This window comes from Pelophylax lessonae (assembly GCF_965119305.1).
Source record: "Pelophylax lessonae genome assembly, chromosome: 4".
Taxonomy (NCBI): Eukaryota; Metazoa; Chordata; class Amphibia; order Anura; family Ranidae; genus Pelophylax; species Pelophylax lessonae.
In genome coordinates this window covers 495,405,084-495,429,278 of record NC_138771.1, presented here as the reverse complement: position 1 = coordinate 495,429,278, position 24,195 = coordinate 495,405,084, and the positions used below count along the sequence as shown (strand labels likewise).

Here is a 24,195-nt window from a genome sequence, read left to right as displayed (position 1 = left end):
TCAGCTGGTCTGTCTAGAGGACAGGAGCCACACCCGAGCAGAGATTCTTCCTTCTCTGCAGGGGTAGGCCCAGAGGTGGTTCACGCCATGCCAGCTGGAGCCAGGAATGGTGGTGGTGCCATGCCTGGCACATGTCCTCAATTTGGTGGTGCAGCATTTCTTAAACAGGTACCCAGGGTTGGAAGATCTGCTAAAGTAGACCAGAAGAGTCTGTAGCTATTTCAGGCGGTCATACACAGCCGGTGCTTGGTTGACTGAAATTTAGCAAGAATTCCACCTGCCCATAAACCACCTGATTTGTGACATGCCTACCGGGTAAACTTAACTTTGGCAATGCTGCAGCAGAGAGCTGTCAACGAATACCTATGTGAGTATGGCACAACAACAGGCTCAGGCCGGCTCAGCTTTTTTCCCCACTCCAATGGCTGCTGATAAAGCATGCATGCACTGTACTGTCACAATTTGAGGAACCGACGAGAATGGTAAGCTGTGACAATGCATGCATCAGTGACACAATCCCTGTTGTGTTCCTGTTGGAGCAGACTCTGCATAGCATCATGGACAGGGCACTCTTGGCAGAGCACTGAGAGGCCTGCTTTATGTAGACACCATTCTTGCGTCGCCACAGAACACACAAGAGGGGGAGGAGGATTCTGGCAGTTTTTGAGGCATTGAAGCAGAGGAAGACATATGTCAAACCTTAAGAGACAGTTTTCCGTCTGCAGAAACCTTGGGAGCAGTACGTGGCTGGGAGGAGGCAGTTCCAAATACTTTGAAAAAAAGGAGAAAACGCCCTAATGGGACTTTAAATGAGGTGGATACATGAGTCACTGATATTCAAAAATAGATTTAATAAGCAAAAGCATACAAGCAGTAACATGCATATACCAACAGGCATAGGTGCAAGACATAACATGACAAGATTACAGCAGCAGTGTTATAAGAGTATCTTGTAATAGACTTTGTTACATGCAGATGTACAGTGGATATAATGTACAGCATAATAAATATAACGGAATTCCAACAACATTGTTGCATATAGAGATATATCATGTAATAAAACTCAATGCGTTTCGTGGGTCTGTAGCCCACTCATCAGAAGTGTATATAGGTAAGCCTGTCAAAAGAATGGACAATTATGTGTAATGTCAGATCTAGTAAATATTGTGATTGGCCAGCAAGCCTGGATTTTCAACAAATGTATAACCCAAGTGGGGAAACCATACTTACATAAGGCCATATTAACTGGTAAAAGCACCGTTGCCATGTGTGTGTGATTAGGTAAACCCGAGAGGCAACAGCAGAAAGTGCCATGCAAAGGTATATAAGTATACTGCATCCAAACAGTTCCTCACCTGAGAGCCCACATCGAAAGCAGGTGGGTCCTGTCCCTAATGCCATGTGATATAGTGATGTATGGGACAAACACGCTGGCAGCACGTGTTCGTCCAGTGGGGATAGCCGGCACTTGCTGGCAGCCACAACCACAGGTGTATGATCTCCACATATGGATGTGGACGCCGCAGGTGCGGTGGGTTCACATGAATAGCGGCACATATATATAGGTGGCCCCGCCCTGGGGGGGCCGGGACAGCAGGAGAGAGACAACTTTCCCTATAATATATCGCAGCTCCCGGTGCAGACACTGCACCGCCACCAGAGGAAGCGCATTCAGCCAGTGGATACAATATGCATCAGCAGTTGCAAATTATGTATAAGTGAGCTAAACATTATGACTAGTTAAGCCAATGCTATATTGTTGCATTGGTCAGACTCAGACAGTTTTGGACCATGGACGGGCATTGGGTATCTTCCACCCGAAACATAAGTAAAGTCTAAAAAATGGTCTGGTACTGTCTATTGTATGCACCTCCATCCCTAAATCAACACAGAAGAAAAGGAGAAAACGCCCTAATGGGACTTTAAATGAGGTGGATGCATGAGTCACTGATATTCAAAAATGGATTTAATAAGTAAAAACATACAAGCAGTAACATGCATATACCAACAGGCATAGGTGCAGGACATAACATGACAAGATTACAGCAGCAGTGTTATAAGAGTATAATGTACAGTGAATATAATGTACAGCATAATATATATAACAGAATTCCAACAACATTGTTGCATATAGAGATATATCATTTAATAAAACTCAACACGTTTCATGGGTCTGTAGCCCAATCATCAGGAGTGTACATAGGTAAGCCTGTCAAAAGAATGGACAATTATGTCAGATCTAGTAAATATCGTGATTGGCCAGCAGAAATACACATTTGTTGTTCTCCTCTTAACCACTTGCCGACCACCGCACGACTATTTACTGCGGCGGTCAGCCCCTCACAGGCAGAGCGACGTAGGTCTACGTCGCTAGCCTGTGAGGCTTCTAGGGAGAGAGCGCGCGCCGCCGGAGGCGCGCTCCCGCTCCCGCGCGGTCACAGACCGCGATCCGTCCGTGACACCGGAAGAAAGGCAGGCGGCTGATGTAAACAAAGCCGCCTGTCATTCTTCCCTGTGTAAGAATGGAGATCAGACGGTTCTACTATGTAGGACCGTTGATCTCTGTTCTTACACCAGTAGCCATGTCCAATCACAGTTAGAAGCACGCCCCTAGGACACACTTAACCCCTCCCTCTCCAATACAGTTAACCCCTTCACTGCCAGTGTCATTTTTACAGTAGCAGTGCATATGTATAGCACTGATTACTGCAGTAATGTCACTGGTAACCCCAAAAGTGTCAAAAATGTCAGTCAAGGGTCCGATCTGTCCGCCGCAATGTCGCAGTACCGCAAATAAAATCGCAGATCGCCGACATTACTCGTTAAAAAAAAAAACAACAAAAATGACAAAAATCTTTCCCTTTGTTAGTAAACGCGATAACTTTTGCGCAAACCAATCAAAATACGCTTTTTGCGATTTTTTTACCAAACATATGTAGCATAAAACAAATTGGCCGAAAATGTTAAAAAAAATTGATTTTTGTAAGAACTTACCGTAAAATCCTTTTCTCTTAAGCTCATTGACAGACGCAGTCCTCTTTGATTAATATCAAATTGGGTTATACTGCCCTCTACAGGAGTAGGACACTAGGCAGAAGAAAACGTTCTGGCCACACCTTAGGGGCAGTCCCAGAGGATATATCCTCTCACTTCCTGCTACAGGATGTCAGTTATGTCACAAAGCAGTGTCAGAGAATTTAACCCAACCCAACTCAAAAATAGAGGGGCGGGTACTGCGTCTGTCAATGAGCTTAAGAGAAAAGGATTTTACGGTAAGTTCTTACAAAAATCAATTTTTCTCTGTCGCTCATTGACAGACGCAGTCCTCTTTGATTAATATCAAATTGGGACGTCCCAAAGCAGTGCCACAAATGAGGGGTGGGATAACAGAAATCAAAATCCAATCCAGAAGGCCCAACCGGAGCCAACCAGAAGCATCAAGGACTCATCGAGCAAAAAGATGAGACCCAAGTGAAAAACCCAACAAACCCTCGAGGTAGACCAACGGTCTCCTCAAATAGCGGCCTGCAGGAACCTTGCGGCCAAAAGAGGCATCCGCCGATGCCAGCACATCAACCTTATACAATTTTGTAAAGGTATGAACCGACAACCAGGTAGTCGCCTTGCAAACCTGAACCACTGACGCCTGATGGCGGAAGGCCCAGGAAGCACTAAGCGCCCGAGTGGAGTGCGCCTTAACAGGGAACGGAGAATCCCGACCCTTAATAGAATAAGCCTGTACCACCGTCTGTCTGATCCATTTGGAGATAGTCGCGGCAGATGCAGGCAACCCCTTTTTGGGGCCATCCGTGATCACAAAAAGTGAATCCGTTTTACGAAATGAATCTGTAGTATTCAAGTATACCCTGATCGCCCGAACCACATCCAAGGAATGCAAAGCAAATTCCCACAGGGAAGGCAATACAATGTCCTCATTCAAATGAAACTCTGAAACCACCTTAGGAAGGAAGGATGGATTCGGACGAAGAACAACCTTATCCCTATGAACCACCAGATATGGGGAACGACAGGATAATGCGGCCAGTTCTGACACCCTGCGTGCAGAAGTGATAGCCACCAAGAAGGCCACCTTCTGGGATAAAGTAAGCAAGGGAATCTCCCTGATATTTTCAAAGGGAGGTTTCTGAAGAACCGACAACACCAAATTAAGATCCCAGGGCGGCAAGGGTGCGCGCACCGGCGGAGCCAGGTGCCGCACTCCCTGGATGAAACTCCGCATCAAGGAATGAGTAGCCAGAGGCTTCTGAAAGAAGATTGCTAACGCTGAAACTTGACCCTTGATGGTGCTCAAGGACAGTTTTTGCTCAACCCCCTTTTGCAGAAAGGCCAATATTCGGGCCACCGAGTAAGAACGTGGAGGGAACCCAAGACTTCCATGTGCGATGATAGACTTTTCTGGAAGTCGCTTTCCTTGCTTTAATTAGAGTAGGAATAACTGAAGCTGACAACCCTTTGTCCTTCAGCACCTGGGTCTCAATAGCCAGGCCGTTAAAGCCAGCGATCGTAAAGCAGGATGGAAGATCGGTCCCTGCAACAGCAGATCCTCCCTGAGAGGAAGTCGCCAAGGAACGTCTGCGACCAGCCTGATCAGGTCGGCGTACCAGGCCCGACGAGGCCAGTCCGGAGCTACCAGGATAACTGGGATTCCCTCCACCTCTATCCTGCGAAGAAGTTTCGGCAGCAACTTGAGAGGAGGGAAGGCATACAGTAGCTGATACTGCCCCCACGGGGCGACCAGCGCGTCTGCGGCGTCTGCTAGAGGATTGCGGGAGCGAGCTACAAACCTCCGCACTTTCCTGTTGAGCCGAGATGCCAACAGATCCACAATCGGGGTGCCCCAACGAAGGCACAGTTGGTGGAATACCTCTGGATGAAGAGACCATTCCCCTTGATCCAGAATCTGACGGCTGAGATAATCTGCCTGCCAATTCTCCACCCCCGGAATGAATACCGCGGAGAGAGCTGGAACAAATCGTTCTGCCCAACGAAGAATGCTGGCCACTTCTATGGCCGCCAGGACACTCTTGGTGCCCCCCTGGTGATTGACGTAAGCCACCGCTGTGGCATTGTCCGACTGGATCCGCACCGGGCTGCCCCGGAGCTGCTCGGTCCAATGAATCAGACAAAGTCTGATCGCTCTCAGTTCCAGTACATTTATCAGTAACCTGGACTCTTCCAGGGACCAGAGCCCTTGAGCAGATAATTTCCTGAGAATTCCTCCCCACCCGGATAGACTGGCATCCGTGGTGACAATCATCCAGTATATTGGAAGAAATGACTTCCCCTGGCTGAGCATCGGAGACCGAAGCCACCAGACCAGAGACTCCCTAGTCCGCTCGCTCAGTCGGATCCGATTGTCCAGGGAATCGGGATTCCGGTTCCATTTGAGAAGAATATCCTTTTGAAAGATTCGGGTATGGGACTGGGCAAATGGTACTGCCTTGAAGGAAGCCACCATCAGACCCAGGACCCTCATGCAAGTCCGAAGGGAAGGCCAGTTGACGGATAGTAACAACTGAATCGTTGATTGAATCTTCCGGAGTTTCTCCGCAGGGAGAAACACTTTTGCCAGGGATGTGTCTAAAATTAGACCCAGATACTCTAGCCTCCTGGTGGGAACCAGAGATGACTTCTGCAGGTTCACCATCCCACCCGAACTCTTGCAAAGAGATCATGGTGATCTCCAAGTTTAGCAACAGAGTCTGCGGAGATTCCGCACGGAGCAGAAGATTGTCTAGGTAACCTAGAATCGATATGCCTCGCTGTCGCAACAGCGCCAAAACTGGGGCCAACACCTTTGTAAAGACCTGGGGAGCCGAGGCAAGACCAAAGGGTAACGCCGCAAACTGATAATGGTTCTCTTCTACGGAAAAACGCAGGAAACGCTGATGTCCTGCGTAAATGGGAATGTGAAGATAGGCATCATTGATGTCTATGGACGCCAGAAAATCCCCCTGATGTAGGGAGGCCGCTACTGTGCGAATGGACTCCATTTTGAATTTTTGTACCCTGACAAAAAGATTGAGTGCTCTTAAGTCCAGAATTGGACGCACCTTGCTCTCTTTTCTGGGTATTGTGAATAGGTTCGAATAGAACCCCTTAAAATGCTATGTCCAAGGAACGTGGACCACCACTCCTTGTTGCATCAAATCCGTTACTGCCCCCCGCAAAGCTTCTAAGCGATCCGGGGATAGTCGGATATTGGAAGGGAAGAATCGCACCGGTGGAAGTGATCGAAACTCGATCTTGTATCCCGACCGTATGACTTCGCGAACCCATTTGTCCGGGATTCTGGAAAGCCATGGATCCGGAAACCGGTGAAGACGTCCCCCCACCCCAGATATGGGTGGGGGCGCACCTTCAGGCTTTCGTAGTCTTATCTTCAGCTCTGGAAGTGCCGGACTTCTGTTTACCCGACCAGCGCCCCTTGAATCCTCCTGGAGGGGCTTTGGAGGGCTTTGCCTTATCGCCCGCCCCAGCGGAGCGAAAAAACTTTTTATGAGCGAAAAAGGAAGGCCCCCGTCTATGACGAGGTCCTTTACCCTTAGTATTCTGTGGCAAAAAAGTGCTCTTGCCCCCAGTGAGATCCTTGATAATCTCACCCAAGGTGGCCCCAAATAGGCGATTCCCCTGAAAGGGGAGATTAGCCAAAGCTTTTTTGGAACCTTGATGCGCCAACCAGCACTTTAACCACAGCACATGCCTGAGGACCACTGCTGAAATCGATGCTCGCCCCAACAATGGAGTGGCGTCCAGAGCGGCGACACAGACAAACTGTAGCCCTTGTATCATCTGCTCCAGCAAGTCTGATACTGCCGGGGGGATGCTTCTCCCCTCCAAATCCTGGCGTAACAACTTGGTCCATTCTGTCAATGTTTGTGAAACCAAACCAATTGCAATCACTGGCCTAAAGGCGGACCCGATCTGGGAAAAGATGGAGCGGGACACGGCTTCCACCTTACGATCCACCGGATCCCTAAAGGACGGAGCGTCCTCCAATGGGATAACCGTAGCTTTATTTAGTCTGGAAATTGGTGAATCCACCAATGGTGGTACTGTCCATTTTTTAAGGAGGGATTCCTCAAACGGATAACGCCTAGCAATGCGTTTGGAAATACCAGGGGTTTCGTTTTGGACGACCCCATTCCTCTTTAATTATATTACCAAAACATTTGGGCAAGGGAAACACCCTTGCCATCTTGGTAGGCTTGTTAGTACCAAAAGGAATTTCAGTATCAGCTACCTCTGCCGGTGTAACCTCAAGACTTAAGGTTTCCCGGACAGACACAACTAGTGCATCCACCAACGCTTCTTCTTGTGCTATGGCGGAGGCAGAAACGTCCTCCTCACTGTCTGAGGAGACCGTACCCGAGACACAAGCCCCAGAAGAGGGACCTGCAGCTGCAGTGACAGGCTCAGAATCTGTATCTGAAGTGTCAGATGAAAATAGGGGTAGGCGGGGGTCGCTTCTTTGCGCCCCGTCCCTGACAGGCCACCTCCACCCGGGATACAAAAGACTCCAAAACCGCTGACAATGCATCAATAGTAAGTGGGAAACTGGAGGGTCCTGCGGCCACCTCGAGGGGATCAGGTGGGGATACATGTGTGGCAGGGTCCATGACTAATCCAGGAACACTTGCCAGCAAACAAAGATTGCAAAAGAAAAAAAACTTTTTTTTTTTTATGTGTAATTCCCCAGCGCAACAGCGCCCCTCAGCATTACCTGCTTTGGACCCCCACAGAGAGAGAGAGAGACCCCAAGGGCTCACCACCTGATGCAGAGAAGCTTCTACCAAACTGCTCTCAGCGCTGTCCTTTGCAGAACAGGAAGTCTTGTGAATAGTTTTCCCGGGTAAAGGAGGCGGCTCCCACTTACACGCCTTCCGGCGCTCCCACTGCTACTCCTCGAGGTAGTTGGGCATATCAAACATGGCCGCCCCCATGCAGGAGACACCAGGCTACGCCAAAATGGCGGCCTGTGGACGGCCTGTGGAAAGATGGCGGCTATCCGTGCGGCCTGCGGAAGGAGGGCGGCGGCCTGCGGATCTCGTGTGGCTTGCGGGAGGATGGCGGCGGCCTGCGGGATCCGTGCGGCCTGCGGCAGGAGGGCGGCGGCCTGTGGATCTCGTGCAGCCTGCGGGAGGATGGCGGCGGCCTGCGGACGGCCTGTGGAAGGATGGCGGCAGCCTGCTGAATCGTGCGGCCTGCGGAAGGATAGCAGCGGCTTGTGCTGTGCGACCTGCGGGAGGATGGCGGTAGTCCATGTAGCTGCATCACTATTCAACTAGTAACGCCAGCCCCTGTCTCCATCCTTGACCCCAGTCATGGCTTCCTCCTCTTACAGCGCCAGTTCTTTACAGTGACTATCAGATAGTCAGCTCCCAAACCAAGCCTCCTGGAGTGTATCTCTTATTCACCAAATCACACTATCAAGAGGGAGATCTGTGAAACATGTCATAGGATAGAAGGGGAACCCTATCAAGAGGGTCCGACCATCCACAGTGGGGCCCGTATCCATCCCAAAACCCGACAGGGGGGGGAGGGGGAACATTCTACTCACCATACCTGAACCGGCGGGCACCCACTCCTAACAGAACCCCTCTCCACCGAGGTGGGGGGGCTGTCGACCAATACGGACGCCATGACTCAGTTTCCAACTGGTCGTAGGCGTCCTGGCGAGACGTTTAACTCGCAGGGCCAGTCCCCGTCCAGCGGGACTATGTCGCAGGCCGACCCAGCGCGGAGCTAGGGCCTGCACGCGCTCGTAGGCTGACTGGGGTGACCACTGGATCTTAACATCCAGCCCGTCGCCCAGCTCCAGCAAAATTGTTTAAATGTGTCGCGGCCGATCCAGCGCGGAGCTGGAAGTGAGAGGATATACCCTCTGGGACTGCCCCTAAGGTGTGGCCAGAACGTTTTCTTCTGCCTAGTGTCCTACTCCTGTAGAGGGCAGTATAACCCAATTTGATATTAATCAAAGAGGACTGCGTCTGTCAATGAGCGACAGAGAAATTTAGATTTTTACATTTTTTTTTTGGGGAATTTCATATAAAAAAATGTGAAAAATATTGTTATTTTTGCAAAATTTACGCTTTTTTTTTGTTTACAGCGCAAGATCAAAAAATCGCACAGGTGATCAAATACCACCAAAAGAAAGCTCTGTTTGTGGGAAAAAAAGGACGTCAATTTTGCTTAGGTACAGCGTCGTACGACCATGCAATTATCCGTTAAAGTCACGCAGTGCCGAATCGCAAAATAGGCCCTGGTCAGGAATTTTTAAGGCAATCAAAAACAAAGAAAAAGAACAAAGATATATAAAACATGTAAATATTTATTCAGAACTAATTTAAAAATGACAATGTGCCAAACATAGATAAATCGCATGAACTCATCCTGATCCCATGGTCAATACCAAAGTCGACCATGGGCAAATAGAGCCAAATGTACTCTTCAACAAAGTGTACCAAATAAGGAGAGAGAGAGGGAATACACAACTCCCACTCTGGGGTGAGGCCCCCAAGGGAGAAGGAGTAACAAATCCAACGCGTTTCAAAATAATTGGTGAACTTTAAGTTCAAATCTTCATCAGGGATGTATACATGTTGTGATCCCCTTTCTGAAAAGTAAAAGACAAACAAACAGACAAGAAAAAAGAGAAAAAACATATATAGATATATTACATCACTTGTTGACAAAAAATGGCCAAAAACGTGAACGTTTATAGCACATGAAACACCACCCACCGGGTCTCCTGTTTTAGCTCGATTCATCCATATTTTCAGAATCCAAGTATCAAGGTGGACTGGTAGCAGGGAAGAGGGAGGGAGAGCCAAAAGCCGATCCAACCCCAATATGATGGGTGAGCTTGTAATCCCAGTAGGGTCAAGAGGTACAGGTAGAAAAAAGACCCCTGAAGTGCGGTACCTTGAAAAAAAGGGAGAGTAATATAGCATTGGTAATCCAGCAAGCGGGAGAGGAAACTGGCCAATGATTCTAGGGGGGATCAAGATGACCAACCCCAACAAAACCTGCCATTGCACCCAAGAATACAAGAACCGGACCAATATTTTAAAAATACTCACAGAAGGAGATATGTAGTTCTATCCCGGGTTAAAATGCAGCAAAGCCTTCATTCAATAGGCCAACGGTTCACCCCCAGTTCGCGAATTCCAATGCAGTCTGTGTTGTATCAAATATCCGCCTCCTTCCTTGGAGGAGAGTGGAGAATAATGCCGCCGAAAATGGCCCTTGGCGTCCCCTATGTATACCCATGTGCGGCAGGAAGCCGCACAATGGGTTCCTCCCCCTTCTCGGCGAGAACCGGAAGTCATCGCCTCGCAGCCGACGGACCGGAAGTACAGCAACCGGCGCTCCGGAAATGACGCCAGAAGCTGTTGCCGATCCGTCCTGAAGGGGAGGAGACATCCGGAGACCAACAGTCACCGACACAGGAGAAGCGAGCACCGAACAGACAAGGGCCAATGGCCACTGCTGCATCAAGTGCATCGCCAAATGCCCGCCACACAGATGCATGCGCGGGCTTACCTGTGCCGGACTAGGAAAAGAAGTCAACCATCATAAAAAATCCCCAAAACAAAACAGGACATGGGTACATGAAACAGCGACAAGCGGCCAGACCCTAACAAAGGATCCACAACAAGAAAAGACCAAAAAGTCGCTCGTACCCATGCCAATGCAGGCCACCCCACACAAACACATCTCATCATATCGTGATTGGCCAGTAAGCCTGGATTTTCAACAAATGTATAACCCAAGTGGGGAAACCATGCTTACATAAGGCCATATTAACTGGTAAAAGCACCGTTACCATGTGGTGGGGGCACCAAAAGTCTAACCCGGGAGCTGAAGGGACAATGGTCTACAGCAATGAGATGGGGAGCCAGGTGAGGAAACTTGTAAATGAGAGTAACTGAACATGCTTGGTAAAATGACACTTAATGAAAACACATAAGTATCTGTGTCAGGATATGAGGAATACAATGTTCCCTCAATGATGGCAAGAAGAGTGGGGGATATATAGCATTAGACACTAATGTGAAAACCAGACCAGGAGACAGGAAAAAATAGACTAAGAAATCACCAAGGTGTGCTGATCTGCGTATATCCAGAGTGATGAGAGAAGTAACACAAAGTGTCAAGGATGAAATGGTGAAAAAGGAAGAAGGTATGTGTTTGCTGGGTTTCACTGCCACACTTTGAACTTGCATAGGTAATATGTCAGAGTATATAAATTATATATGTTGAATAACAAAAGTGATCGCATAACAAAAAGAGGTCAATGTATATCAGAGTATATTCAAGTAGGTACATGTGTGGAAACCTAGAAAAAAGGAGAAACAGAAAGTTAAAGTCCCGCAAATAGGTGCTATAACTGAACTGAACAAAATTATGAAGGGGTGATTGAGAACTCCCAAAATTAGGGAGACTAAAAGAATATAGTGATAGATGAATGGGAGATTCCAGAGTGTGTGATTAGGTAAACCCGAGAGGCAACAGCAGAAAGTGCCATGCAAAGGTATATAAGTATAATGCATCTAAACAGTTCCTCACCTGAGAGGCCACATCGAAAACAGGTGGGTCCTGTCCCTAATAATATAGTGGTCCCTGTAATATAGTGGTGTATGGGACAAACACACGCTGGCAGCACATGTTCGTCCAGTGGGGATAGACAGCAATTGCTGGCAGCCACAACCACAGGTGTGTGATCTCCGCATATGGATGTGGACCCCGCAGGCACATGGCACCGATATATAGGTGGCCCCGCCCTGGGGTGGCCGGGACAGCAGGAGAGAGACAACTTTCCCCATAATATATCGCAGCTCCCGGTGCAGACACCGGTTTCCTGGTTCCCCTGCTACCCTGGAGATTGGTGACAAGGGCAGGGATGTCCCCTGGGCTCCCTGCTGTAGTTGTTGGGCTGAGGGAGCGTGTAGTTCGGGCCTCACATGGCCGGATCAGGCCCCAAATTTAGGATGCAGCTTTGCAGCCTACTGGTCGAGAGATATGTGTGGCGGCCACAGTGAGGTAGGCTAAAGCCACTACCCTCCGTTTGGGCATCCGCCCTCCCCTGCCACCGCCCGTGGGTAGTCAGTTCTGCTGAGGCTCGCGCCCAGGTGCCTGGGCATCCACAAAAATGTAGGAAGTGGCTTGCTGCCTACTAGGCCATGCAGCTGAGTTGGCCTCTGTTGAGGGATGGCCCCAGTGAGCCTGACTGGGATGAGTGCACTTTTGGCTGGGCCTCACCACAAATTGAGGCTTGCGGCCTACTAGACCATGCAGTCAGCTTGGCACCTACCTTGGAAGGGGTGGCGCTGTGGGGGCAGTTTCATTTTTGATGGCAACTATGCCGCCATTATTGTGGAGGGCACCTACCCCTTTTAGCACTGCGGGACCATCAGGATACCCTGCCTGCGTTTCCGCGTCACGGCTGGTGGCCCCCTTTTAAGGGGGCTATTCCCTATTGTGTGGGCCTCTATGGAGGGGCTCGGAGGGCGACCCCCTTGTTTCTTTGCGAGGTCCAGTAGGTGGTCCATTCGTGGACCCTGGGTCAGCGCCCCCCTTGCTGGATCGCAGTCTGCGGCCCTCCCCTGATTGTAATGTTTTTCCGGGTGGCCTTAGTATATAGCGTCCACCGCCCTCCCCTGCCTCATCTGTCCATCAGATCCCGAATCCACGGATGCGAGTCACCCTACTGGGTCTGTGTCCATGCACCCTGAGTGCTCAGACAGTGAGGCTGTTTCTTCTCCTCCTCTAGCCATGCATGAAAAGGTGCTGGTGGATGCACTGATTGTGTCAGAGCCTGAAATTTTAAACATGGCGGAGATGCTGCGTCGGAGGTGTCAGTCCCTTTTGGCACCACAGGTCCTCCACAGTGACGGCGGTGTTCCCCTTTCTTGCTTACTTTGACAACATTGTCACATAACAGTGGGATTGTCCAAAACACACTTTTGTGGTCCCTAGGTGTTTTGCTATGCGGTAACCTTATAAGGATTCCCTGTTTAAAAAGTGGACACTCCCACCTGTAGTGGACTTGCCGGTTTGCCAGGTTAAATAAAGCTACCTTAATTCTGGTTGAGGAGTCCTTGACCTTTAAAGAACCAGTTGATAGGAGAGCGGAAGCTCTGGCTCGCCATATATTTCACTATTGCTGGTTCGGCTTAGGCCGGTATTTACTATTGCCATGGTGTCGCAAACTATGACGAGTGGGCTGAACTTTTACGCCAGGACTTGGAGGGGAAATGGCTTCCCCCTGCCTTTGCAGAGCTGGCAGATCAGTTGATCCAGGGGCTACAGTTTATCTGTGATGCCTCTTTTGATGTAGCTCCTTTGATTTTACTCTGTTTGTATCAGCAGCGGTCCTTCGGCATCTTATCTGGCTGACAATGCTGGTCTGCGGACTAAGAAGGCCTTATCTCATCTTCCCTTTGTGGGGGATTGTGTGTTTGGAGCTTCCTTGGATGACATCATTAACCGCCTTAGCGGTAATCCCGAGCGTGACTCGGGGTTGATTTTTCATATCAGGAGCGGTAACCCCGAGTCACGCTCGGGGTGGATTGCAGAGAGCGCAGCGGTGTTCTCTTACCTTATCCTGGCGATCCAGCGATGATCTCTCATTGCTGAGATCGCCAGCCGAGAGTCCCGCCGCTCCTCCGTCCCTCCGTCGGTACGATCACTTCCTAGTTCCGTTCCCTGCAGCAGCAATGCTGCATGGGAGCGGAACTAGGGAGGGAAATTAAAAAAAAAAAAAACGTTGCACAAAACACAAAACACACTTTATATTATATATATATATATATGTATATGTATATATATATATATATATATATATGCATATATATATATATACACACCGGTATATATATATATATATATATATATATATATATATATATGCATATATATATATAATATGCACACACACATATATATATATATATATATATATATATATATATATATATGAAATTATATTATTGATTCAATTATAATTCATGCGTTACATATATATATATATATACACACACACACACATATATCTATATATAATATATAATGCATGAATTATAATCTAATCAATAATATAATTTTATTATATATATTATATATTAAATAATAAAATAATATTATTGATTCGATTATAATTCATGCGTTTGTGTTTCAAATTTATCACATCTGGGATGTCTACTAGAGTCTTGTTTTGGTCAGGTTTAAGTCAGTAATTACTAAGAATTATAGGCCTATAATACATAACGCCAAATTTCCATGAAAAGAATTGTACCGCTTTTGGTATGCAATTCCAGACATAATCATACCGCCAGGGAGGTTAAGGGTCCCACAGGGGGGAAGAGTAATCTTCTACTACAGGCTACCGAGGGCAAGGAGCCCCGTCGTAGACGTGAGCCATTCTTTTCATCTCTTAAGAGGCCTTTTTTCATCCCTCAAGGGATAAAATTCCTTCAGGGCCTTCACAGGAGGTTCCAAGATTTCAGACCTGCGGACAAGGCTTCCTCTGCATGAAGGGGTGCTCTCACCCATATCTAGGGTGGGGGGGCTTCCTCGCTGATTTCCGGATCCGTGGACCTCTCTGGTACAGGTCAAGTGGGTACACAAAGTAATTTGGTCCGGCTACAAGATTAAGTTTTGTTTTTTTCCTCCAGAAAGGTTCTTCCCTTCCAACCTGCACTTGTCCACAGATCGCTTACAGGGTAACTTTGGGGCAGTACAAGACTTGTTACTTCATGGGGTGATTGTCCAGGTTCTGGCTTCGGAATGTTTTCAGGGGTTTTTACGCAAACCTGTTTACAGTTTCCCAGAAGGAAGGCCATGTACGTCCAATTCTGGACCTCAAACTGCTGTCGACATCAAGGACACCTACCTTCACATTCCAATATGTGCCGGTCACCAGCGCTTCCTCCTCTTTGCCGTGGGTGAGGAGCATTATCAGTTTGTGGCGTTTACCTTTGGTCTCGCCTCCGTTCCTCGGGTCTTCACTAGTGTTGGCCTCGGTGTTAGCATTGTTGCATCAGTGAGGGATCACGGTACTAGGGTACCTGGAACTGCTCTGATGGAAGCCTTGGAGATTGATCTGCGAGCTCTGAGGGAGTTTGGTTGGATTCTGAACCTTCAGAAGTCTGCTCTGGTTCCATCGACAAAACTGGACTATCTGGGTGGATTCGGCCTCAGCCAGAGATTTGCTTCCTCTGGACAAACTCCAGAAATCGCAGGAGGCAATTCAGCTTCTGTTGTCCAGCAGAGAGTCATCCCTCCGGGCTTGCATGTGGGTGCTGGGCCTGATGGTGTCTACCTTTGAGGCGGTTTCGTTTGCACAGTTCCACACGAGATCTCTGCAAAAAGAGATTCTGGTGACATGGGACAAGAATCCACAGTCTCTAAAGGTGGCTTTGTTCTCTGGCACTTTGACAGGGAAATCCTTCTCCCCCTGTACTGGGTGGTTGTCACCACAGATGCAAGCCTGTCCGGGTGGGGAGGCGTCCTCGGCACAGCTTGTGCTCAGGGGGTCTGAACTCGAGAAAAGTCCAGACTGCTGATCAATGTACTGGAACTCTGAGCGATCAGACTTTGTCTGGATCATTGGACAATTCGTCTTCAGGGGTGTCCGGCATAAATTAAATCAAACAATGCCACAGCAGTGGCTTATGTCAATTGCCATGGGGGCACAAGAAGTGTCCTGGTGGATCGGGAAGTAGCCGGCATTCTAAGGTGGGCAGAACGATCGTTCCAGCCTTCTCTGATGTACACATTCCATGGAAGGTACAGAGGTTTGTGGCATGGTCTCGGGATCTCTGGCCGATGCCGCAGATGCATTAGTGGCTCATTGGTGTCAGTATCGTCTGATTTATGCCTTTCCCCCTCTCAAACCCCTGCCAAGACTCCTGTGCAGTATCATGGCAACAAGGGATTCCGGTCTTTCCAGTGGCTTCAGACTGGCCTCGTCGGTCTTGGTATGCCGATCTGGTACGGCTGGTCGCTTATGCTCCTTGGAGACTTTCTCTCAGGGAAGATCTGCTTTCCCAAGGGCCAGTCTTCCATCCTGCTTTACAATTGCTGGTTTTAACAGCTTGTCTGTTGAAAGCCAGGTGCTGAAGGATAGAGGTTTGTCTGAATCATTGATTCCTACGCTGGTAAAGGTTAAAAATCTACCCCTAGGAAGATCTACCATCGTACTTAGAAGACGTACGTTGCATAGTGTTTGGGGTTCTCCCTCGCTCCTTTTTTGGTGGCTCGGATCTTGGGTTTCTTCCAACGGGGGGGTTTAGCAGCGCCTGGCCTTGAGTACCATCAAGGGCCAGGTTTTCGGCTATGGCGGTTTTCTTTCAACATCCATTGGCCACACAATCCTTGGTGCCTACCTTTATCCAGGGAGCTTGACACTCGGTTCCTCCAGTGCGGTTCCCATTACCGCCGTGGGTCCTCAAATTGGGGTTGTCAGTTTTCTAGGAATCTCCCTTCGAAAATATGGCATATAGAAGAGTCCCCAACTATTCGGAACCCAGGATGTGCCGTCATCCCTGTTTGAATACAAAAGGCAAAAAAAAAAAAAACCCTTGGGTGGGACTATATAGGCTACCAAACATCCAATAAGTATAAAAATATTATTTTATTCAATATATTAAAAAAGACCAATGGATCATAGTGTGCAAAAGTTGCAATGCAAAACAGACATAAAGACAGTTACAAGGTATAAAACCAAAGTAATAGAATTAAAACAAAACAGCGGCTAGTACTGTATACGGTAAATATCACTAGATGTGAATAGGCATAGGGAAATCCTCCAAACCCGACGTGTTTCAGGCGGGATCACCTTTCTTCAGGGGTGTATGGATGGAGTATTGTGGCTTTCAGATGAATATTCAAGGAAGCAAGCTAGCCGTATAGAGTGAAGAGTCGTAAAGAGCAGATGGAGGAGAGAGAGTGCTGCGGATGACAATACCAGTGAGGTGATAGTGCCTGCAAAGAGATGGCAGGTGGATGGCAGCCGCAAAATCCCCTTAGGGTCTCACAAAAAATTGGTTGGTCAGAAAGTTGTCCCTCGGTGAGCACTCTTTATCAGAAGTCTTTGAGGTATGTATAATACAATCAGTTAAATGGCTCACAGCATTAACCTCCTAAGCGGTAATCCCGAGCGTGACTCGGGGTTGATTTTTCATATCAGGATCGGTAACCCCGAGTCACGCTCGGGGTGGATTGCAGAGAGCGCAGCGGTGTTCTCTTACCTTATCCTGGCGATCCAGCGATGATCTCTCATTGCTGAGATCGGCAGCCGAGAGTCCCGCCGCTCCTCCGTCCCTCCGTCGGTCTGATCACTTCCTAGTTCCGTTCCCTGCAGCAGCAATGCTGCATGGGAGCGGAACTAGGGAGGGAAATTCAAAAAAAAAAAAAAAAAAACGTTGCACAAAACACAAAACACATTTTATATTGTGTATATATATATATATATATATATATATATATATATATATATATATATATATGCATATATATATATATATATATATATATATGCATATATATAAATATATATATATATATATATATATACCGGTATATATATATATGCATATATATGTATATATGCATATATATATGTGTATATATATATTTATATATATGCACACACACACATATATCTATATATAATATATAATGCATGAATTATAATCTAATCAATATAATTTTATTATATATATTATATATTAAATAATAAAATAATATTATTGATTCGATTATAATTCATGCGTTTGTGTTTCAAATTTATCACATCTGGGATGTCTACTAGAGTCTTATTTTGGTCAGGTTTAAGTCAGTAATTACTAAGAATTGTAGGCCTATAATACATAACGCCAAATTTCCATGAAAAGAATTGTACCGCTTTTGGTATGTAATTCCTGACATAATCATACCGCCAGGGAGGTTAACCTATACTTCTGGGAAACCGCATATGTATGGATGAGTATGTCCAATGATAAGTGTCTGGGGGAGTGTGATATGGCACACAGAGCTGCCAAAACCAGGCATGTCCGTGTGTCACAGGTGGTGTGAAAATATCGAGAAGTTCCCCTACTTACATTGTCCCAGAAGTTGCCTTTTTGGCAGCTTTTACTTCTGCATGCAGGATGTCAGAGTTGGCGGCGTTGTCTCATCGTTCACCCTACCTGTTGGTTTACAGAGCTAAGGAGGTTCTTTGTCCCTGTCCATTGTTCGTTCCAAAGGTCATCTCTGAATTGCATTTGAATGAAGACATTGTAGTGCCTTCCCTATGTCCCAGGCCTAAACATCCTAAGGAAATTGCTGTGCATTCCCTGGATGTGGTTTGGGCAATCAGGGTGTACCTGATAGTGATTCAGGCCTATTCAATTAGGGGTCAGGTTCCTAATTTTCCTGTTAAGGCACACTCTACTCGGGCCTTCCTTCATCAGGCGTCAGTGATGCAGGTTTGCAAGGTGGCCATCTGGCCATCTGTACACACTTTTACAAAGTTTTATAAAGTGAATGTGTTGGCATCTGCAGATGCTTCTTTTTGTCAGGGTGCCAGGAAACCAGACCACACGAAGATGCAAGTAAAATAAAGCAGTTTATTAGTGCAACAACAATAAACGCACAGCAAGAGTGAGGAGCGAAATCAGGAACAGCTGGGGTCAAGTCCAGAAGCGGTTAGCCATCCAAGCCGCGATCGAGTCTAGTAGCGGGTAGTCTGCCAATGCTGGATCGTCTGCCAATGCGGGTCGTCTGCCAATGCGGAATCAAGAGCCAGGAAAGTCGTCAGCCAAGCCAGGTTATGCACAGGGGAACATGGAGAACAGAAGACTGCTAGCAGTGATGCACCTTGGAGCACAACCACAAGGACAAGGACTGCAAGCCCTCAGGTTATATATATAGCCAGGTGTGTAACATCATCACTGAGCGACGCCCAGGCAGCAGGCAAGTGATGATGCAAACAGAGTTTATAAGAGACAGAAGTGTGCACATGTCCAAGATGGCTGCCAACAGAACCCTGACACTTTTGGCCGCAAGGTTTTGCAGGCTGCTTTTTAGATGACTTGGTCCTCTTTGATGGTGTATTGTTTTTTTTCAGGGGAACTCCAGTTGTTATGGTTAAGCTCCATGTTATCTGGTTGGCTATGGTTAGCCTTAGGATTTTTTTTCTGCTGTTTTCTCACTACTCATGTTTAACACTGCTTTGGGACCTCCCAATGGTTAAGAAGAATCAGGAGCTGTGTCCGTCAATAAACGAAAGAGAAAATGGAATTTTTGACTTACTGTAAAATCCATACTTTTTGGGATTTTCCATGGTAAAATAATCTATACCTATCTTATAAAGTAAAAATGTCCAAATTGGGCCCAATTAGCCATTTTCCCTCCCTGGTGTCATGTGACTCGTTAGTGTTACAAGGTCTCAGGTGTGAATGAGGAGCATGTCTTTTAAATTTGGTGTTATCGCTCTCACTCTCTCATACTGGTCACTGGAAGTTCAATATGGCACCTCAAGGCAAAGAACTCTTGAAAAAAAGAATTGTTGCTCTATATAAAGATGGCCTAGGCTATAAGAAGATTGCCAAAACCCTGAAACTGAGCTGCAGCACAGTGGCCAAGACCATACAGCGGTTTACCAGGACAGCTTCCACTCAGAACAGGCCTCGTCATGGTCGACCATAGCGGTTGAGTGCACGTGCTCAGTGTCATATCCAGAGGTTGTCTTTGGGATATAGACGTATGAGTGCTGCCAGCATTGCTACAGAGGTTGAAGGGGTGGGGGGTCAGCCTGTCAGTGCTCAGACCATACGCCGCACACTGAATCAAATTGGTCTGCATGGCTATCGTCCCAGAAGGAAACATCCTCTAAAGATGATGCACAAGATAGCCAGCAAACTGTTTGCTGAAGACAAGCAGACTTAGATTATAGATTACTGGAACCATGTCCTGTGGTCTGATGAGACCAAGATAAACCTATTTGGTTCAGATGGTGTCAAGTGTGTGTGGCAGCAACCAGGTGAGGAGTACAAAGACAAGTGTGTCTTGCCTACAGTCAAGCATGGTGGTGGGAGTGTCATGGTCTGGGGCTGCATGAGTACTGCCGCCACTGGGGAGCTACAGTTCATTGATGGAACCATGAATGCCAACATGTACTGTGACATACTGAAGCAGAGCATGATCCCCTCCCTTCGGAGACTGGGCTGCAGGGCAGTATTCCAACATGATAATGACCCCAAACACACCTCCAAGATGACCACTGCCTTGCTAAAGAAGCTGAGGGCAAAAGTGATGGACTGGCCAAGCATGTCTCCAGACCTAAACCCTATTGAGCATCTGTGGGGCATCCTCAAACGGAAGGTGGAGGAGCACAAGTTCTCTTGGAAGAGGACTCCAGTGGCAACCTGTGAAGCTCTGGTGAACTCCATGCTCAAGAGGGTTAAGGCAGTGCTGGGAAATAATGGTGGCCACACAAAATATTGATGCTTTGGGCCCAATTTGGACATTTTCACTTAAGGGTGTACTCAGTTTTGTTGCCAGCTGTTTAGACATTAATGGCTGCGTGTTGAGTTGTTTTGAGGGGACAGCACTGTTAAACAAGCTGTACACTCAGTACTTTAAATTGTAGCAGTGTTATTTCTTCAGTGTTGTCACATAAAAAGATATAATAAAATATTTACAAAATTTTGAGGGATGTACTCACTTTTGTGAGAGACTGTATGTCCGTCAATGAACATCAGAGAAATGGATTTTACGGTAAGTCTAAAATCCCATTTTTTTACTTTTTTTTTTTTAATTTATACATGTCCCCCAGGGCAGTACCCAGACTCCCGTACCCTTTGTATGCCCAGTAACTTGCATCTATGCCCTCAAAATGGGCACTTTTGGTTTTTCCAGTTCGGGTCCCATAGATTTCAATGGGGTTCGTTATTTGGCTCTGAACTTTTGCAGTGTTTGAGAATTCTGGCGCGAACCGAACCGGGGGGTTTTCGACCCATCTCTACTTGATAGTTTTGGATTGAATGGGGATGGATTAGAACCCCTGTTCGAGTTTTCTAAATTTGTTAGAGTTCCACTTTAAAAATAGGTAATTTTAGAATAGGTATTATCAATAATGTGCTTTCTAGCACCTTGGAATTTATCGATTTACACGTAAACTCTTTGTATACAACATGGTTATGAGATTAGTGTGTTTTTTGCTTTATACTAAACAAAAAACGTTTAAAATTAATTCAAAGAAATGCATTTGCTGTTTTTTCATGTATTTGGAATTAAGATATTAGCTTTTATGTATGTATTGGTGTGAGTCTTGCGCTGTCTGGAGGATTTGTGCGTGCAAATCCCCTTAGTGCTGCGTGTACCAATTCTGTGAACCATACAGCATCAAATGTATAATGAAGGGGGGAGGGGTACCGCGCTTCAGGGAAGTTGTGTAAGTCAATATTAAATATTAAATAAATAAATTAAATATAAAACTCTATAAATCACTGTTCAATTTTTTGTGATGGTGCTCAAATCAAATAAAATCTCAGTGTGTCTATGAAGTATTCAATAAATATATCACAATAAATATCACTACTTGTGAATAAACATATAAAGTGCACAAGTGCTGTGGAAATGAATAAAAAATAATACAATTGTAAATATAGTAACCCTATTAATGCATGTGACAATAAAGTGCTCAGTGCTCCATCTATACATAAGTGGGTGATGCTCTCTCAACATCCAGTGCTTTCAGTCCTTTTAGGCCCCGTTCACACTGGGGCGACGCTACTTCCCGGTGGCGACCTCCGAGGTCGCGGCACGCTGCTCGCACCGCGACCTCGGAGCGGCCGGAACGGACTTCATAACATTGAAGTCTATGCAGGTCGCTCCGGGTCGCCCCAAAGAAGCTCCGGACCCTTTTTCTAAGTCGGAGCGACTTGTGTCGCTCCTATTAGAACGGGTCCATAGCTTCTCAATGCAAGGCGACCTACGGCGACCTGTCAGGTGACCAGGTCGCCTGACAGGTCGCCCCAGTGTGAACGGGGGCTTAAGGTGCTTAACGTGTCCCAAATAACACAGTAAATAAACAAACAAAAAGGTTTTCTTTATCCAAGTGTTGAACCTCCACCTTACACCGTGTGGAATAATGGGGTGCTTCTCTGCGCCTATCACCCCTCAGGGTGTACTAACCGCTCACCTCAGGTTATAAGATATTGCGCCTCTTTGTTAGGGATATGGTAATCCTCTCCTCTCCTTCCTTGTTGTATGCTCAAGGGATGGTGGTCAGCCTTGACTGAATGAATCAGGGTATACGTCCTCCAGAGATCCCACGAATCTCAAAGGAAAGTACTCACATAGTGCAATAGTGCCATAAAATGTGTATTTTTATTCAAATTAAATCGAGACACTTACAAACAAGCATGGTTTCTGCGCCTTCTATTGCATACAGGGAATCGCGGACCTTACTTCCGCATACAGAACGTCACTTCCGGTGCTAGCCCTACGCGTTACGTCACGTCCGCCCACGTGACTTCTTCAGGGGATCATTTGCATACGCAAGTGACGCTGCTTTATAGCGCTGGAGCCGGATATGCCTAGATCGCCATTTTTTATTCTGTTATTTTGAAGAGGTGGATTTCCGGAACCGGATGTGCTATTTCCACCATATTTAAAAGTCTAATTCCCGAGCTTACCATATACATGGATGTAATTAAACTCATCTTTATGCTATTCATTAAAAACAGATTTATAATTAATTGTCAAATGGGGAATTGATTGCTATATAAGATACCGAATCCTAGTGCAAATAAATTTATAATAATTATGAGCATTAAAACTATTTTTCAACCGGAAGTGAGGTATACAGTAAAACAATCAATATCGCACAATCTATTCTTATGGTGGTAATAACCTAAAAAAACAATGGACTATATCATTAATATGGACTTCACCTTCTATATTTTTATGCAGTACACATTCTATTCTTTGAGGAATATTATTAATTTTAGATTTATTTATTTAATAATTCATCATTTAGCATGTGTATTAAATAATAAGAGGGTATGCAATATTCTAACCTACTAATTAAAAACACATTGGTAATTCTTACATATAAATATATTAAAATAATTAAAATTAAAACCATATTCGACCCAAATATTATTTATGGACTCTTCAGTTGAAGATAATGTTGCTACAAATCAAATACGGGTATTTATATATAATTTCTGGTTCAGGATTGTCTTGAATTATATTCTAATTGATAGATTGACCCTGTTTGTTCCTGCAGCGACAGTGTGTGGAGTACGCCTTGAAGGCCCGCCCCCTGCGCAGGTACATCCCTAAGAATCAGTACCAATACAAAGTGTGGTACGTTGTCAACTCTACCTATTTTGAGTACCTCATGTTCGTCCTGATTCTCCTCAACACCATCTGCCTGGCCATGCAGGTAAGTTCGACTCTTGACTGTCCCTGAAAAAAAGGTGGGGGCCTTTATTCTATATCCCTGGGGTTTACTGCACTGTTGAAAATGTCAGACCACATTAAAAAATAAATAAACTAACAGGTTAAACGACCAATACAGCTACAGTACGCTGAAAAAGAAAAGGACATGTTGCATTTTTTGTGCAGAGCGTTCCAACACACTGTAATGTGTCACAGTGTGATGCAGTGCTTAATAAAACCATAACTTAAAAAAAAAAAAATTTTTTTTAAAAAACACTCTGTAGTGTGCGCACAAAATGAACTGCAGTGCAACCTAAAAACATACCAGGGCATGTGCATTACACACCAACTAACTAATTCGTTTTGGTATGAACAAGCCCTTAAGGTATTCTTGAAAACCAAAAAATAATCTTTAGGCCCGGTTCACACTGGTGCGACATAAAAGTCGGGCGCCTGTCGGTCCGACTTTGCCCTGCGACATCGGTCTGACTTCCATGCGACTTTAATGAACGGGATCCGATTTGGATCGGACTTTGAAATGAGTACGACTTGGGTCTTGGGGTTATTCCCAAGTCAAAATGTAAACAAAAAACGCTTTTGGGTCCCCCCTAAAATCCATACCAGACCCTTATCTGAGCATGAAGCCCCGCAGGCCAGGGAAAGGGGGGAACGAGTGCCCCTCACCTCCTGAACCATACCAGGCCACATGCCCTCAACATGGGGGGGGTGCTTTGG

General features: G+C 46.3%; 1 protein-coding gene across 7 annotated transcripts in view; it reads left to right on the top strand.

Moving 5' to 3' along the window:
* Positions 1–24,195, top strand: part of CACNA1C (calcium voltage-gated channel subunit alpha1 C) — an 800,624-nt gene that overhangs the window by 559,250 nt on the left and 217,179 nt on the right. For all 7 annotated transcript variants that reach the window (XM_082255705.1, XM_082255709.1, XM_082255707.1 and 4 more), the window contains one exon: positions 23,306–23,464. In XM_082255705.1, the coding sequence (XP_082111831.1) occupies positions 23,306–23,464 (159 nt within the window). The remainder of the gene's footprint in view (positions 1–23,305; positions 23,465–24,195) is intronic.